Source organism: Pogoniulus pusillus, chromosome 11, assembly GCF_015220805.1.
Source record: "Pogoniulus pusillus isolate bPogPus1 chromosome 11, bPogPus1.pri, whole genome shotgun sequence".
Taxonomy (NCBI): Eukaryota; Metazoa; Chordata; class Aves; order Piciformes; family Lybiidae; genus Pogoniulus; species Pogoniulus pusillus.
Window position 1 is genome coordinate 13027467 of NC_087274.1, and position 15371 is coordinate 13042837.

At 52.5% G+C, this 15371-nt stretch overlaps 1 protein-coding gene across 1 annotated transcript in view; it reads left to right on the forward strand.

Moving 5' to 3' along the window:
• STX8 (syntaxin 8) overlaps nucleotides 1–15371 on the forward strand; it is a 125597-nt gene that overhangs the window by 55788 nt on the left and 54438 nt on the right. The window contains exon 7 of the mRNA XM_064151111.1: nucleotides 12211–12312. Coding sequence (XP_064007181.1) covers nucleotides 12211–12312 — 102 coding nt within the window. The remainder of the gene's footprint in view (nucleotides 1–12210; nucleotides 12313–15371) is intronic.

A 15371-nucleotide genomic window follows, 5' to 3' on the forward strand; every position in this document is an offset into this window, starting at 1 on the left:
GCCACCCTAAACAGTGAGTGCTCAGCCACATCTGCAGAAAGTCCATGGGAGGGCATGTGGAAAGTTGGCACTGCTCTTGGTGGAAGGAAGTGGGAAGAAAGAAAATCATTAGTGAAAGCTGAGCAGGATTTGATGGCTTGAGGTCTCTTATCTGTGGAAGTTCTTCTTCCCCCCTCTCTGTTGGTTTAACCACTTCTGAGTGCTGGCTGCAGACTTGCAGTGGAATCTTTTTGAGCCAAGAGACATTTTGCTCTGTTTTGGGACTGCCTCAGACTTCTGGGCAGGTAGGACACAAATAATTCCAGTGATATCAGAGGATTGCTTCCTCTGCAGTGCTACTGATTCCTGCTTAGCTCTGAATGTGTCCTTAGATGCTGTTTTCCTCTTGCTAATTGAGTCGATTTAGCACTGATTCCAGTGGAGCTTGATGAAGTATGGCAGCTGGAGATTAGTCCCAGGTGCCTGGGCTGACCTTCGCCTTATCAGCTGCTTTCAGTAGGGTAACCATGAAGCACTTGCAAGTTTTCTGGTTCCTCCTGTGATTGATAGACCAGTTCTGAAGTGGCTTTCCTCCTCCTACTCTGTGATCCGAGAGGATAATGCCCTGCAGCTGTCCACAGCAGGATGCTCTTGTGGTGAATGCTGTGATGCTCTGTTGGCTTATGACCAACCTGAGTGTTTATGAAAATGGCAGTTGTGTTTTGCAGGCTTTGGCAACTCACTGGTGCATGGTCCTGCCTTCCCTTCCCCTCTCCCTTCCCTTCTCCCTTCCCCTCTCCCTTCCCTTCTCCCTTCCCCTCTCCCTTCCCCTCTCCCTTCCCCTCTCCCTTCCCCTCTCCCTTCCCCTCTCCCTTCCCCTCTCCCTTCCCCTCTCCCTTCCCCTCTCCCTTCCCCTCTCCCTTCCCCTCTCCCTTCCCTTCTCCCTTCCTCTGAACAACTCCCTCTGCTCAGGTGAGACTCACTTCTTTCAGAAGAGTTTACATTGTGGCCACTGTGATCCTGGGCAAACTGCTGTGGGTGCCCCTGCTTTGGAAGGTTGTGTGGACTGGGTGATCTCCAGAGGTCCTTTCCACCCCACCAAGCTGGGATTCTGTGGAAGTGGCACTGCCTGTTCACAGCATGATGGAACTGGAAGGAGAGGCCCACACCATTGAGGCTTGACTTACCAGAGTAGGCATCACATCACCACACTAAGCTTGATTCCTTTTTTTGTTCCTCCATCTACAGCCCTTGTGGTAGAGGTTTGGTCTTCAGCTGGTCTTTGGGGAGGGATTTTTGACAGGGGTTGAGAGTGCCAGAATGAGGGGCAGTGGCTTTAAACTGGAAGAGAGATTGAGACTAAAGATTAGGAAGAAATTCATTAGAGTGAGGGTGGGGAGACACTGGAAGAGGTTGTCCAGGAGAGCTGTGGATGCTCCCTCCCTGGAAGTGTTCAGGTTGGATGAAGCCTTGAGCAACCTGGACTAGTGGGAGGTGTCCCTGCCCATGGCAGGGGGTTAGAAGTAGATGATCTTTAAGGTCCACCCTAAATCATTCCCAGATTCTGTGCTTGAATCCCAGAGTGCTCCATCCCCCGTGGCTGGGTGCCTCCCAGCTGTGGGAGCCATGGCAGCCCTCAGCTGTCTCCCTGCCTGGGCACCCTCTTACTGTGAAAAGCAGGGGCTGTTCTCGTGGCGTGGAGCTGGGGATGATTCCATCCTGCTTTGCTGACTGAGTTCTCTTTGACTGGAGTGGGCATAAGAGGATCCAGCCTGCTAAACACCCGAGGAATTCCAGCACTTGTGCCTGGGGAGGCATCGGGCAGGGAGCATGGCGCTGCCCACGGCCCTGCTCCCGACAGGGCTGAACAATCCCAAGATTTGTCTCCTGGGACACAATGACAGTGATCATTTATAACCACCCCCTGCCAGCTGGGGCTGTCTCCCAGGCAGGTTTTGAGAAATGAGGCTTTTTTCTTTTCAAGGTGCTTGGGAAACTCCTGCCAGGACTCCCAAGTGAGGGAGCCTTTGTCCGACTGGGTTATCCATCAGCATCCTTCACAGCTCCTCAAAGAGGCCTTCGCCTCCCTGCCTGGGCTCTGGGCTGGTATTGTTGGTCCGAGCCTGGGGTGGGTTTGTGGGGAGCAGTTCTTGTGAGGAAACCCAGAGTAGGCTGCTAAGAGTCCTCCATGGGTGGGTTGTGCTTGCTGGGATGAGAATTGGGGTTTATCTCCTGGAAGGAAAGTGGAGATCTCGGTTGAGGTGGCTGTGGCTGGCATGGGCGAGATGTGCTGTCGCTCCCTCTTCACTTTCATAGCATCATAGAATCAGTCAGGGTTGGAAGGGACCACAAGGATCATCTAGTTCCAATTCCAACTCCCCTGCCATGGGCAGGGACACCTCACACTAGATCAGGCTGGCCAGAGCCTCATCCAGCCTGGCCTTAAACACCTCCAGGAATGAGGCTTCCATCACCTCCCTGGGTAACCCCTTCCAGGGTCTCACCAGCCTGATGCTGAAGAGCTTCTTCCTAACATCCAGTCTGAATCTATCTATTTCTAGCTTTGCTCCATTCCTCCACTCCTGTCACTCCCTGACATCCTAAAAAGTTCTTGTAGGCCTCCTTAAGATACTGAAAGGCCACAATAAGGTCACCTGGGAGCCTTCTCCCCTCCAGACTGAACAGCCCCAACTCCCTCAGCCTCTCCTCTTTCTTCAGAGACAATGCCTCCACCTGGGCAGACTGGGACAGGCCTTGACAATCCTTTGGGATTCCCATCTGGGGAAGAAATTGTTCCTCACCTCCCACCTAAACTTCCCTTGGCACAGTTTCAGGCCATTTCCTCTCCTTCTATCACTTGTTCCTTGGAAGAAGAGACCAACTCACTGCAGCCTCCTTTCGGAGCTGCAGAGAGCAATAAGGTCTCACCTCAGCCTCCTTTTCTCCAGACTGGACACCCCCAGCTCCCTCAGCTGCTTCCCACCAGCTCTGTTCTCCAGACCTTTTCATCAGCTTCACTGCCCTTCTCTGGACACACTCCAGCCCCTCAGTGTCCTTCTTGGAGTGAGGGGCCCAGACCTGAAGCTAGTACCGGAGGTGCAACCTCCCCAGTGCTGATGGCAGCCGATGTCTGTTCCTAGCTGAAGCCCTTAGTGGCCATGGGCTGCTGTGGCAGTGGAGGGCAGTCTGGGGCAAAACGAGAGAGGGAGAGAAAGCAGAGAGGTGAAGGTTCTGGAGGACTTCTGAAGGCAGTGCTTTAAAAATGCCTCTTAGGGTTTTGGCTAAAGGGAAAACAAACAACTGTAGAGTGGGAATTAGCTTCTGTCCTGTCACTTTCTGCTGTGACTGTGTGGAAAGCAAACATCTCCCAGGCAAAGTGTTTGGGTTGGCAAGGGTCTGTCAGCCAAACGTGAGGAGGCTTCCAGTCTCCCAGTGCTCCTGGCTTGCCTTGAGATGGGGAACTGTGATTATTTTCTCTCCTTGCAGGATTTCCCTGCTTGCTCTCAAAGTCAAGGCTGTAGAAAAACAGTTTTATGGAACCACAGACTGGGATGGGTGGGAAGGGACCTGTAAAGGTCATCTAGATCAACCCTCACCCCCCCCCCCCCCCCCCCAACACTGCAGTCTGCAGGGACATCTGCAAATAGAGCAGGTTGCTCAGAGCCCTCTTGAATGGTGTTATAGAGCCACAGAACTGTCAGGGCTGGAAGGGACCTCAAGGATCATCTAGCTCTAACCTCCTGCCTTGGGCAGGGACACCTCACGCTAGATCAGGTTGCTCAGAGCCGCATCCAGCCTCGCCTTAAACACCTCCAGGGATGAGGCTTCCACTACCTCCCTGGGCAACCTGTTCCAGTGTCTGTCCACCCTCATGATGGAGAACTTCTTCCTAACATCCAATCTGAATCTCTCCATTTCTAGCTTTGTTCCATTCCCTCCAGTCCTATCACTGCCTGACATCCTAAGAAGTCCCTCCCCAGCTTTCCTGTAGCCCACTTCAGGTACTGGAAGACCACAATAAGGTCTCCTTGGAGCCTTCTCCTCTCCAAACTTAACAGCCCCAACTCTCTCAGCCTGTCCTCACAGGAGAGACCTTCATTGGTGAAGGATCTGGAGAACAGGGCTGGTGAGGAGCAGCTGAGGGAACTGGGGGTGTTCAACCTGGAGAAAAAGAGGCTGAGGGGAGACCTTATTGCTCCCCACAACTAACCTGAAATGAGATTGGACTGTGATGAGAACTGGTCTCTTCTCCCTAGCCTCAGGTGATAGAAGGAGAGGAATGGCCTGAAATTGTGCCAGGGGAGGGTTAGGTTGGAGATAAGGAAAACATTCTTTGCTGCAGGAGTGGTCAGGGATTGGCACAGGCTGCCCAGGCAGGTGGTGGAGTCCCCATCCCTGGAGGTGTTGAAGAAAACTTTGGCCATGACATTTGGGGGCATGGTCTGATGTCTGTGGTGGTGCTGGGTTGATGGTTGGACTGGGTGATCTGAGAGGGCTTTTGCAACCCTAATGACTCTCTGATGCATCCTGGCTTTACTCTGGGATACTGTCAGAGAAGGAGACAGTTCTCACCTCACAAATACCGAGGGAAAAGACCCTCCAAATCCAGGACCATGTGGCTATGGCTCTTGCCTGCCTTATATCACTGCAAGTTCTCAGCACATCTGGGCTGAGAGCAGTTCCAGTAACATTAAAATGTACTATTTTGGTTGGCACAGGGACTCTGTGGTATATGCCAATTAGTAATGGCTCTTGGAAGCAGGCTGCCTTCAAACTCTCCCTGAATTATTCCCTGGAGAAATTATTCAATTAAGTGCAGCTAAAATTAATGTCCACGGGTTTTGTTCGAATCTAACCAAACAAGCAGCTGGGAAAGGGCAAACTTCTCAGTGTCTGCTTTTGAAATAACAACTCCAGCTAATAACTGTGTGCTGGAATCAAGACTGCTGTTTGTTTGCACAGAATGCCACAATCCCAGTGTGCTGGGGGGTGGGAAGGGACCTCTGGGGATCAGCCAATCCAACCCTTTTGTAAAGAAGGTTCACCCACAACAGGTTGCCTTCTGCTCTGCCCTAGTGAAGCCACAGCTGGAGTCCTGGCTCCAGTTCTGGGCTCCCCAGATCAAGAGAGGCAGGGAACTACTGGGGAGAGTCCACTGGAGGCTGCAAAGATGCTGAGGGGCCTGGAACAGCTCTGTGAGGAGCAAAGACTGAGAGCCTTGAAGCTGTTGAGCCTGGAGAAGAGCAGCCCCAGAGGGCATCTGAGCAATGCTCAGCAAGAGCTAAAGGCTGGGGCCAGACTGGTGCCCAGTGCCTGGACAAGGGTCAATGGGCACAAAGTGGAAGCCAGGAGGTTCCGTCTGAATGGGAGGAGAAAGTTCTTTGTTGTGAGGGTGCTGGAGGCCTGGAGCAGGCTGCCCAGAGAGGTTGTGGAGTCTCCTTGTGTGGAGAGCTTCCAAGCCCAGCTGGGCATTGTGCTCCCGGGCAAGCTGCTGTGGGTGCCCTGCTTCATCAGGCCAGTTGGACTGGATGATCTGCATAGGTCCCTTCCAACCCCACCATGCTGGGATCCTGTGACCACCATGAACTTCAGTGAGATTTTGGGTAGTACCTTGGAGTTGAACAGCATGGAGAAGCCCATGCCTGGAGTAGCTGAGTGCCTGTGCCATGGAGAGCTGTGCACTGCCAGAGCCTGCCAAAGCCAGGCAAGGTTTGAGCAGTGGTGGAGAGAAATTAACATCCTTGGCTCTGGGGTATTTTTACTGCTTTCTTCTCTCTTCACTCTGCCTTGACATTACCTTTGGCAGATGGTGCCAAGGTTCTCTGGGTTTCTGATGTGCTTCCATTAGTTACAGTCTTCATTTCACAGCCCTGGCATTTGGAACAATGCTGCTCTTATTGAGGTGTAATTGTGCTCTTTGGACATACAGAGGTTGGCATTCACTATACAATTCATTTCTTTGGTATCTCCTCTTCTCCAGAGGCATCAAAGACCTGGAGGAGGGAGAGAAACCTGCCTGGCTTCTCCACCAAAATCCAGCCTTAATCATAATGTTGTTGTGCAGCAGGATCCACTGTGGGGTTTGGCTCTCTAGATGGTGTTCCCCAGGTTGGTCCTGGTGGGGTGTCCCATGGTGAGCCATTGATAAATGCCACCGAGGGAGCTCCAAATCCACAGCTCCAAATGCAAATCCACACAGCTCCAGGGAAATGTTTGCTCAGCAGAGCTCTTCTGCTAACCTCTAATCAGAGCCCAGAGCTGTTTTCTCTCTGCCTGTGCTTTGTTTCACCTGGCTGCTCGCATCTGACTTTTGGGTTTCTTACTCTGCTGGCAGAATGATGGCAGCATAGAGAGTCAGACTGACAGATTGCATTGGGTTGGAAGGGACCCCCCAAAGGTCATCTTGTCCAACCCCTCTGCAGGCAGCAGGGACATCTCCAACTAGAGCAAGCTGCCCAGGGCCTCCTCAAGTCTGATCTTGAACGTCTCCAAGGATAGACCCTCAACTGCATCCCTGGGCAACCTTTCCCAGTATTTCCCCACCCTCATTGTGCAGAGCTTCCTCCTCATGTCCAACCTAAATCTGCCCTGGACTGGGCATTGATGAGGCCACACCTTAAATCCTGGGTTCAGTTGTAGGGCCTTCACTCCAAGAAGGATGTTGAGGGGCTGGAGCAGGTCCAGAGAAGGGCAAGGAATCTGTTGAAGGGTTTTGAGAACAGAGCTGGGGAGGAGCAGCTGAGGAAACTGGGGGTGTTCAGCCTGGAGAAAAGGAGGCTGAGGGAGACCTTATTGTTCTCTACAGCTCCCTGAAAGGAGGTTGGAGTCAGGTGGGTGTTGGTCTCTTCTCCCAAGGAACAAGTGATAGAATGAGAGAAAATGGCCTTCAGTTGCACCATGAGAAGTTTATGGTGGACATGAGAGATGATTTCTTCATGGAAAGGCTTATCAAGGCCTGGCCCAGGCAGTGGTGGAGTCCTCATCTCTGGAAGAATTTCCACATTGTGTAGATGTGGTGCTGAGGGTTGTGGTTTAATGGTGCCCTGGCAGTGCCAAGTTAGTGCTTGGACTCAGTGATCTTAAAGGTCTTTTCCAACCAAAACCATTCTGTGCTTCTCTCTCTGATGTGTCTTGCTGCTGTTTAGTCCCTGCAGAGGAAGATGTGGTTTGCATTTTGTGTCTTTAATGGGAGCTCATGACCTAGCAGTGGACTTGCTCCTCTGTCTTCAGCATCCTGGCCTGGAGCAGTACAGTCAGCAGGAGCAGGGCAGCAAGTGTGCCTCTCTTCTGGGCACTGGTAAGGCCACACCTCAAGTCCTGGGGTCAGTTTTGGATCACAGTGAGGCTGGCTGGATCCTGTCAGAGTCTTGGCCCTGGGGTTAGAAATGGAGGGCAAATGGAGTGGCTGAACAGGCTGGAAAAGAGGATTTTCCTCTCTGAAAACATTTGGGCTTCTCGTTGTGTTGTCAGAGCTGGGATTTCCAGGCAGGCCAAAGGCTGCTTATTCACTTCAGGCTGACCATGGAGGTGTTCCAGCATGAAGGGCAGCATGGAGCAGGTCAAGTGCTGAAGCTGCAGGCGTGTGGAGCGCTCTGGGATGTGCTGTTTTTATCATCTGGCCAAGGGTTTGCCAGTGGAAACTCTGCCCTTGGAAAACTCCTGAGCAGCTGTAGAAAGATTTCATAGCTGAGTTGACACAGGAGACGGAGCTGCCAGAGAAGTCTGCTTTCAGACCCATAGGAAGGGTCGTTAGGAATGTTAGCAGAGGGGTTGGGAATATGGGAAAGGCAGATGGTGGTCGTGGAGGAGCTGTGGCCTGTGCTGGGCTGTGCTGCTTGGCAGGACCACAGGCAAAGTCTGTGCCTGAGCTTGCAGCCTTTCACAGGATCACAGGATGTCAGGGGTTGAAAAGGACCCAAAGAGATCATCAAGTCCAACCTCCCAGCCACAACAGCACCATACAGTCTAGCTGAGGTCACACAGGAACACATCCACATTGGCCTTGAAAGGCTCCAGAGAAGAAGACTCCACAACCTTTCTGGGCAGCCTGCGCCAGTGCTCTGGGACCCTTACAGGAAAGAAGTTCCCCACTGTGTTGAGCTGGAACCTCCTGTGCTGCAGCTTCCATCCATTGCTCCTTGTCCTGTCGCAGGGAGCAAGTGAGCAGAGGAGCAGAGCCTGTCCCCTCCTTCTGACCCCCAGTCCTCAGGTACTTATAGACATTTATTAAATCACCTCTCGATCTTCTCTTCTCCAGACGAAGCAGCCTCATCAGGCAGTGCTCCAGTCCCCTCATCATCCTCGTAGCCTTCCCTTGGACCCTCTCCAGCAGATCCCTGTCCCTCTTAAACTGGGAGCCCAAAACTAAATGCTGTACTCAAGATGAGGTCTCCCCAGGGCAGAGCAGAGAGGGAGGAGAACCTCCCTTGATCTGCTGGGCACACTCTGCTTAATGCCCCCCAGGATCCCGTTGGCCTTCTTGGCCAGAAGGGCACATTGCTGTCCCATGGACAACTTGTTATCCACCTTTGTGTGTGGAGGAGCAGAGGAGAACAGGGAAAGGATCCACCTGGCTGGGCTTCAGCTTGGGGTTTGCTTTCCCAGCCTGCAGGAGCACAGGGGGGCAGCTGGAGCGTGACGCGTGGCTGTGGGGGTGGCATTCCCAGCTCACGGCACTCCCAGCTCAAGGCTGTCAAATTCTCCACGCCGTGGCTGGAGAGAAGCAGAAGCAGGTTTTGAGGGCAGGCCTGGCTGGCTCTGGCAGCTCAGACAGCACGTTTTAGATTTGCACGGCAGCGGCAAAGCCTTGGAAGCAGGAGATGAAGAATGAGCTTCTCCCCGAGGAGTTCCTGGGATGACAGAGAGCTTCTCCCACTCCTCTTCTTAGCATCTGTCTGCTCTTGCTCTCCTGGGCATCAATCTGGAGTTTCTGCCTATCAGCAGATGTGATCTGAAAGAAATGTGCAGCTAGGCTCTTAGCACTGCTTCCAGGCTGGTGTTCCCCTGCTATTTCAGGACAGGTTTTTGTGTTCTGAGAGATGCCTTTTGAGCCTGGTCCTTCTGAACACACACACACACACAGAGGTGCACATGGATGCACCCCAGAAGTGGGGCACAACAAAGTGTGATGTGAGTATGATTCAGTGTGCAGCCTTGTGGCCCTCCTCTGCAGCCTTCTTGTGCTGGGGACACCAGAACTGGACACAGTATTCAAGGTGGGGATCTCAGCAGAGCAAAGTAAAGGGGCAGAATCCCTTCTCTTGGCTGAGGTGAAGGTAAGGTTGGGTCTGGAGAGGGCTGGATCCTACCTCTTCCACAGGGATGCTTCTCCCATCTCAGAATCACAGACGTTTAGAGGTTGGAGGAGACCTCCAGAGATCACTGAGTCCAGCCTCCCTGCCAAGGCAGGATCCCCTAGGGCAGTTCACACAGGAATGCATCCAGGTGGGTTTGGAAAGTCTCCAGAGAAGGAGACTCCACAAGCTCTCTGGGCAGGCTGCTCCAGGGCTCTGGCACCCTCACTGGAAAGAGGTGTCTCCTCACACTGAGGTGAAACCTTCCATGTTCCAGTTTGTAGCTGTTGCTCCTTGGCTTATTGCTGCTGACCACCCAAGAAATTGGCCTCAGTCACTTGACATCCACCCCTCAGATATTTGTATATATTGATCAGATCTCCTTCCAGCCTTCTCTTCTCCAGACTAAACAGCCCCAGGACTCTCAGTCTCTCTCCATAGAGGAGATGCTCAAGTCCACCAGTCATCCTCGTGCATCTCTGCTGGGCTCTCTCCAGCAGGCCCCTGTCTCTCTTGAACTGGGGAGCCCAAAACTGGACACAGTATTGCAGATGTGGTCTCAGCAGGGCAAAGCAGAGGAGGAGAAGAGCCTCCCTAGTCCTGCTGGTCATACTTTTCCTGATGCCCCCCAGGCTGCCATTGGCTCTCTTGGCCACAAGGTCACATTGCTGGCCCATGCTGCCCACCAGCACTCCAGGCTCCACAGAGCTGCTTTCCAGCAGGGCAGTGCCAACCCGTACTGGTGCCTGTTGTTATTTCTCCCCAGATGGAGGACCTTGCACTTGTCATTATTGAACATAATGTGGTTTGCCTTTGTCCACTTCTCAGCCTGTGCAGACCTGGTTGGATGGCAGCACAGCCTGAGGGGTGTCAGCCACCTCCACCTCTCCCTCTCTGCACCCGTGCTCAGCCTGGCTGCCCTGCATTGCTCCAAACCACGTGTTGCCAGAGATCAAAAAAACCTCTGCAGTGAGGCTTTAACCAAAGAGGAAAACCTCCAATATTCCAGAATATATCAACCTACATTTTTTGCTGTCATCTGCTTGCTTTGCTCTTCCCTCAGTGCACATTTTCTGTGCTTGTGAATCTCCTGCATGGAATTCGTCCTGATCCCAGGACTGCTCATGCCCTCTCCATCACAGGTTCCATAGCTGGAGGAGCAAAGGCAGGGTGGTAGATGGGCTTGTATCCACAAAATTAGGACCTTCCATGCCTTTTGTCCTTGTTCAAGGTGTGCTGATGATGATCTGATAGAATCACAGAGAACCACAGAATGCATTGGGATGGAAGGGACCCTCCAAGGTTATCTTGTGCAACCCCCCTGCAGGAGCAGGGCCACCTCCGACTAGATCAAGCTGCCCAGGGCCACATCAAGGCTGATTTTTAATGTTTCCAAGGTTGAGACCTCAACCACATCCCTGAGCAACTTGTTCCAGTATTTCCCCACCCTCATTGTGGAGAACTTCCTCCTGATGTCCAACCTGCCCTGCTCCAGTTTCAAACCAGTGCCCTCATCCTATTCACACAGGCCCTTCTGAACAGTCTCTCCCCAGCCTTCCTGTAGGTCCCCTTCAGCTAGTGAAATGCAGCTCTCTGAAGCCTCCTGGCAACCTCCAGGGCAACCTGGGACCTCTCAGCACCCTCAGGGTCAAACATTTCTTCCTTCTCTCCAGTCTGAATCTCCCTCTTGTCCTGGCACAACAGACACTGCTAAAAACTCTGTCCCTAGCTTTCCAGTTGTTCCATTTAAGCCACCATGTCTCCCTGGAGCCTTTTCTTCTCCAGCCTCAACAAGCCAAACTCTCTCAGCCTGGCCTCACAGCAGAACCCTTCCAGCCTTGCCAGCATTGCTGTGGCCTCCTCTGATCCTGCTCCAACAGGTCCTTGTCTGTGCTGAGGCCTCCAGGGCTGGCCCCAGCACTTCAGGGGAGGTCTCAGCATAGCAAAGCAGAGGGGCAGAATTCCCTCCTTGAGCCCCAGCTGCCCACACTGCTGGGGATCAGCCCATGTCAGAGCTTACATCCAACAGATGAGCAACCTTCAACCTTCTCCCACTTCAGCTGGTCTTAAATTACTCAGACTCTAATACCAGGGTTGTGCAGAACATTTTGATCTTCTGTTTCAAGATCCTGCTTCACCGAAAGGAGACTTTGGCTGCATTAGAGTTGGTGGTTTAGATGTGGTCTGCAGTGCAGTGTTACAGAAATGTCCTTCATGAGGTCACTGGCAGCCCTTCAGCAGTCAGCCTGCTTCTCCCTTCTGCTCCTCCCAACAGGGGCACCTCCATCCTTCCTCCTTTCCAAGTTTCTCTCTATTTTATTTCTCTTACTGCTTGCATGGACAGGAAAATGGGAGCTGATAGAAAATTCTTCATCCCAAATCCAGCCTTTAGCTGTGAGGGGGTAAGAGACCAGGCTCTTGTCGGTGGTGCCCAATGCCAGGACAAGGGGCAACAGGCACAAACTGGAAGCCAGGAGGTTCCATCTGAGCAGGAGGACAAACATCTTTGTTGTGAAAGTGCTGGAGGCCTGGAGCAGGCTGTGTAGAGAAGTTGTGGAGTCTCTTGTGTGGAGAGCTTCCAAGCCCAGCTGGACATTGTGCTCCTGGGCAAGCTGCCGTGGGTGCCCTGCTTTAGCAGCGGGCATTGGGCTGGATGATCTGCAGAGGTCCCTTCCAACCCCATTCTGTGAAACCCTGACCTTCTGTGTTTCTCCCCCAACTCACCCCGAGCAGGAGCGTGCTGAATCCATGCCGGCATCCACCACATGGTATTTCCCAGGATTTGGACCTTTCAGCAGGTGGAGATCACAGGTCTGTCAGGCAGGAAAATCAAAAGTGTGCAGCTGGTTTCCATTGTGGAGCCTGCAGCAGGCTCGTGCTGGCTGAGCAGTGCTGCTGCAGGGCTCAGAGATTGATGCTGACATTTCTGTTTCCCCAGAGATCATCGACGACCTGACCAGCCTGGTGGAGAACACGGACGACAAGCTCCGCAGCCAGACGCGCCACGTCAAGCTGGTGGAGAAGAAGTCAACCTCCTGCGGTAGGAACTGGCTTCAGCACCAATACACAGCCCCTATGAGGAGAGGCTGAGGGAGCTGGGGGTGTGCAGCCTGGAGAAGAGGAGGCTCAGGGGTGACCTCATTGCTGTCTACAACTACCTGAAGGGAAGTTGTAGCTAGGTGGGGCTGGTCTCTTTTCCCAGGCAACCAGCAACAGAACAAGGGGACACAGTCTCGAGTTGTGCTAGAGGAGGTCTAGGCTGGATGTTAGGAGGAAGTTATTGGCAGAGAGAGTGATTGGCATTGGAATGGGCTGCCCAGGGAGGTGGTGGAGTTGCCCTCCCTGGAGGTGTTCAAGAAAAGCCTGGATGAGACACTTGGTGCCATGGTCTAATTGATTGCCTGGGGCTGGGTGCTAGGTTGGACTGGATATCTTGGAGGTCTCTTCCAACCTGGCTGATTCTATGATTCCTACCCTCTGCCTAAGTGAGGAGCAAGGGCACATTGCTGGCTTATGGGAAACTTGCTGTCCAGCAGCACTCCTAGGTCCTTCTCTGTGGAGCTGCTTCCCAGCAGGTCCACCCTCACCTGTACTGCCGCAGGAGGTTGTTCCTCCTCAGATGCAGGACCTTACACTTGCCCTTGTTGAACTTCATGGGCTTCCTCTCTGAACTGTGCTGTTGCAGTTGGTTTCCTCAAGTCATTTGTCTCCAGGCTTGCACAATGTTCTGACTGGAAATCATGGAGCTGTGTGAAATTAGTGTGGTTTGTGTTAATTAGAGTGAGAAAAGCCTGTGAGCTACCAGCCCTGACAAAGCAGTCACAGCGGGGAGAGATGCTGCAGGGATGGCTCTGGTACTATGCTGCAGGAATATGTTCTCAACCACATGGTGCTTCCAGCCTGCCAGACATGAAATCCTTGCTGCTGACTCCTCCAGCTGTGTGTGAGCAGGGCAAGCTCAACTGGAGTCCTTTCCATACAGACAGAGAGACCTTCTCTTAAGGGAGGTTCTCTCAAGGGAGGTTGTCTCAAGGAAGGTTCAGTCAAGAGAGCTCTTTTCTCTCAAGGGAGGTTCTCTCAAGAGAGCTCTGTTCTCTCAAAGGAGCTCTGTTCTCTTAAGGGAGGTTCTCTCAAGGGAGATTCAGGAGTGCTCTGTTATCTCAAGGGAGGTTCTCTCAAGGAAGAAACTGCAGGTTCCTCTCTAGGATGAAGAGCTGAGGGTTTGGTGGCAGTGTCTGTAGGAGGATGCTGTGGGTAATGGCAACAAATGTCTTTATCTTGGGAGGATGAGCACAAAGTCCTGTGTGGAATGGCTGAGGGAACTGAGGTTGTTCGCCTGGAGAAAAGGAGGCTGAGGGGAGACCTCACTGCTCTCTACAGCTGCCTGAAAGGAGGCTGAAGACAGGTAGAGGTTGGTCACTTCTCCCAGTTAGCAAGTAATAAACCAAGAAAAATATCCTCAGGGTGCACCAGGGGAGGTTTAGGTTGGACAAGAGGAACAATTTCTTCCCCAAAAGGGTTGTCAAGGCCTGGTCCAGGCTACCCAGGGCAGTAGTGGAGTCCCCATCCCTGGAGGGGTTTCAAAGCTGTGCAGACATGGTGCTGAGGGTCGTGGTTTAGTGGTTCCCTGGCAGTGCTGGGTAAATGATTGGAGTTTATGATCTGAAAAGTCTCTTCCAACTTAAACCAGTTCTGTGATTCTGCAGGTAAGTGGAGGATGAGGTCTGTGTAGAGGTGGTAGTAGTGAGACGCTCCTGCAAGCAGCGTGTCTGGTTCTGGTGTCCATGGCTCACATTTGCTGTCTGGGATGACTCACAATGCTTGCAGGGTTAATTTATGCCCTGTAAAGTTTGAGTTATCATCAGCAGTTGATGAAATTTGGCTCATGTGGCTTAGTGAAGAGGAAGCTGAGAGCTGTGACCTGGTCCTATCGCTGTTTCTGGCTGGTAAGGAGCTTTTATTCCATCTGGTGATGATCCAGCAGTGGAAGCAACCAAGCTGGTGTGGCAGGGAGACATTTTTCAGGCTCTGAGGGTATGACTCAAGGCTTTCTTTAGTTTTCCATCAGCAATAAGTTTATGAAAGCTGAGCTGACAGAGGCTGACGAAAATCTGTGGCTTCTTCTGCAGGTTAAAGTTGACTTCTCAGAGGCATTTGTGATTTCTCTTGTGCCAGCTACAGGCAGAGTTAAAGGTGTGGCTGCAGAGTTCAGGGCTGACTTTTCAATTGTAGGTCTTTCTTGTTGACTCAGGGTGGATTGAGTTGAAAATTAATTGCACTTGGATGATGCTGAGTACCCCTGTGAGCCTTTGGAGTCTCCTCATCGTTTTCTGTGCTGCGTGGGTTCAGGGAAGCCCAAGGTGAAATGCCTGCACAGAAGGCAGTGAATCCCATTTCATCCCAGACAGCTTCTCCCCTATTTTGCCTCTTCATGCAACTGCAGCCCCCTGACAGTTGCTGGATTATGAGCCTGTCCCTTTAATTCCAGCGCCCATGCTGGAATTTGAGAGGAGGAGGAGGATGGGAGAGGCAAAGGCTGGGAGGATCCTGGGCTGGATTCCTTGGGGGTGACCTCTCTCACCCTTTGCACATTGAAAAACATTGCTGTGCCGGGGCTGGTGAGAAGGGGCTGGCGAGAAAGGCTCGGCGGTGCCTCTCCCCTCGGCTCCAATCGGGCTCCCCGTGTTTGCATAACAATTTGGGGCTGTGTAAACATGGCACTGCCTCCCATCGCTGCTTTCCTCTGCCCAGGCTCAGCTTCAGAGCCTCGATGCTGGAAGACGACAGCCTTCGATGGCATTCATCCCATCCCTTTTCCACCCTTCTCCTTGCCTCTGGAAGCTAACTGGTGTCCTCAGATCAGAGCAGTTCTCCCCGTAGGTGCAGTTCTTCCTTGGACAAAGCCAAGGAGCAGGAAAACTGGCACCTGCTAGGTAACTTTATCCAAGTGGGGTTTGGGGGGGCATTGGTTTTTTTTTTTCCCTTCCAACATTTAATTACAGTTGCTAAAATCTGGAGTAACTCTTTAGTTTTGGCACCTCACTTTGGCTTTAATCCTGGGCGAAGTGCTCAGGCTTCCTCCATGCCCGCTTCTTCCTT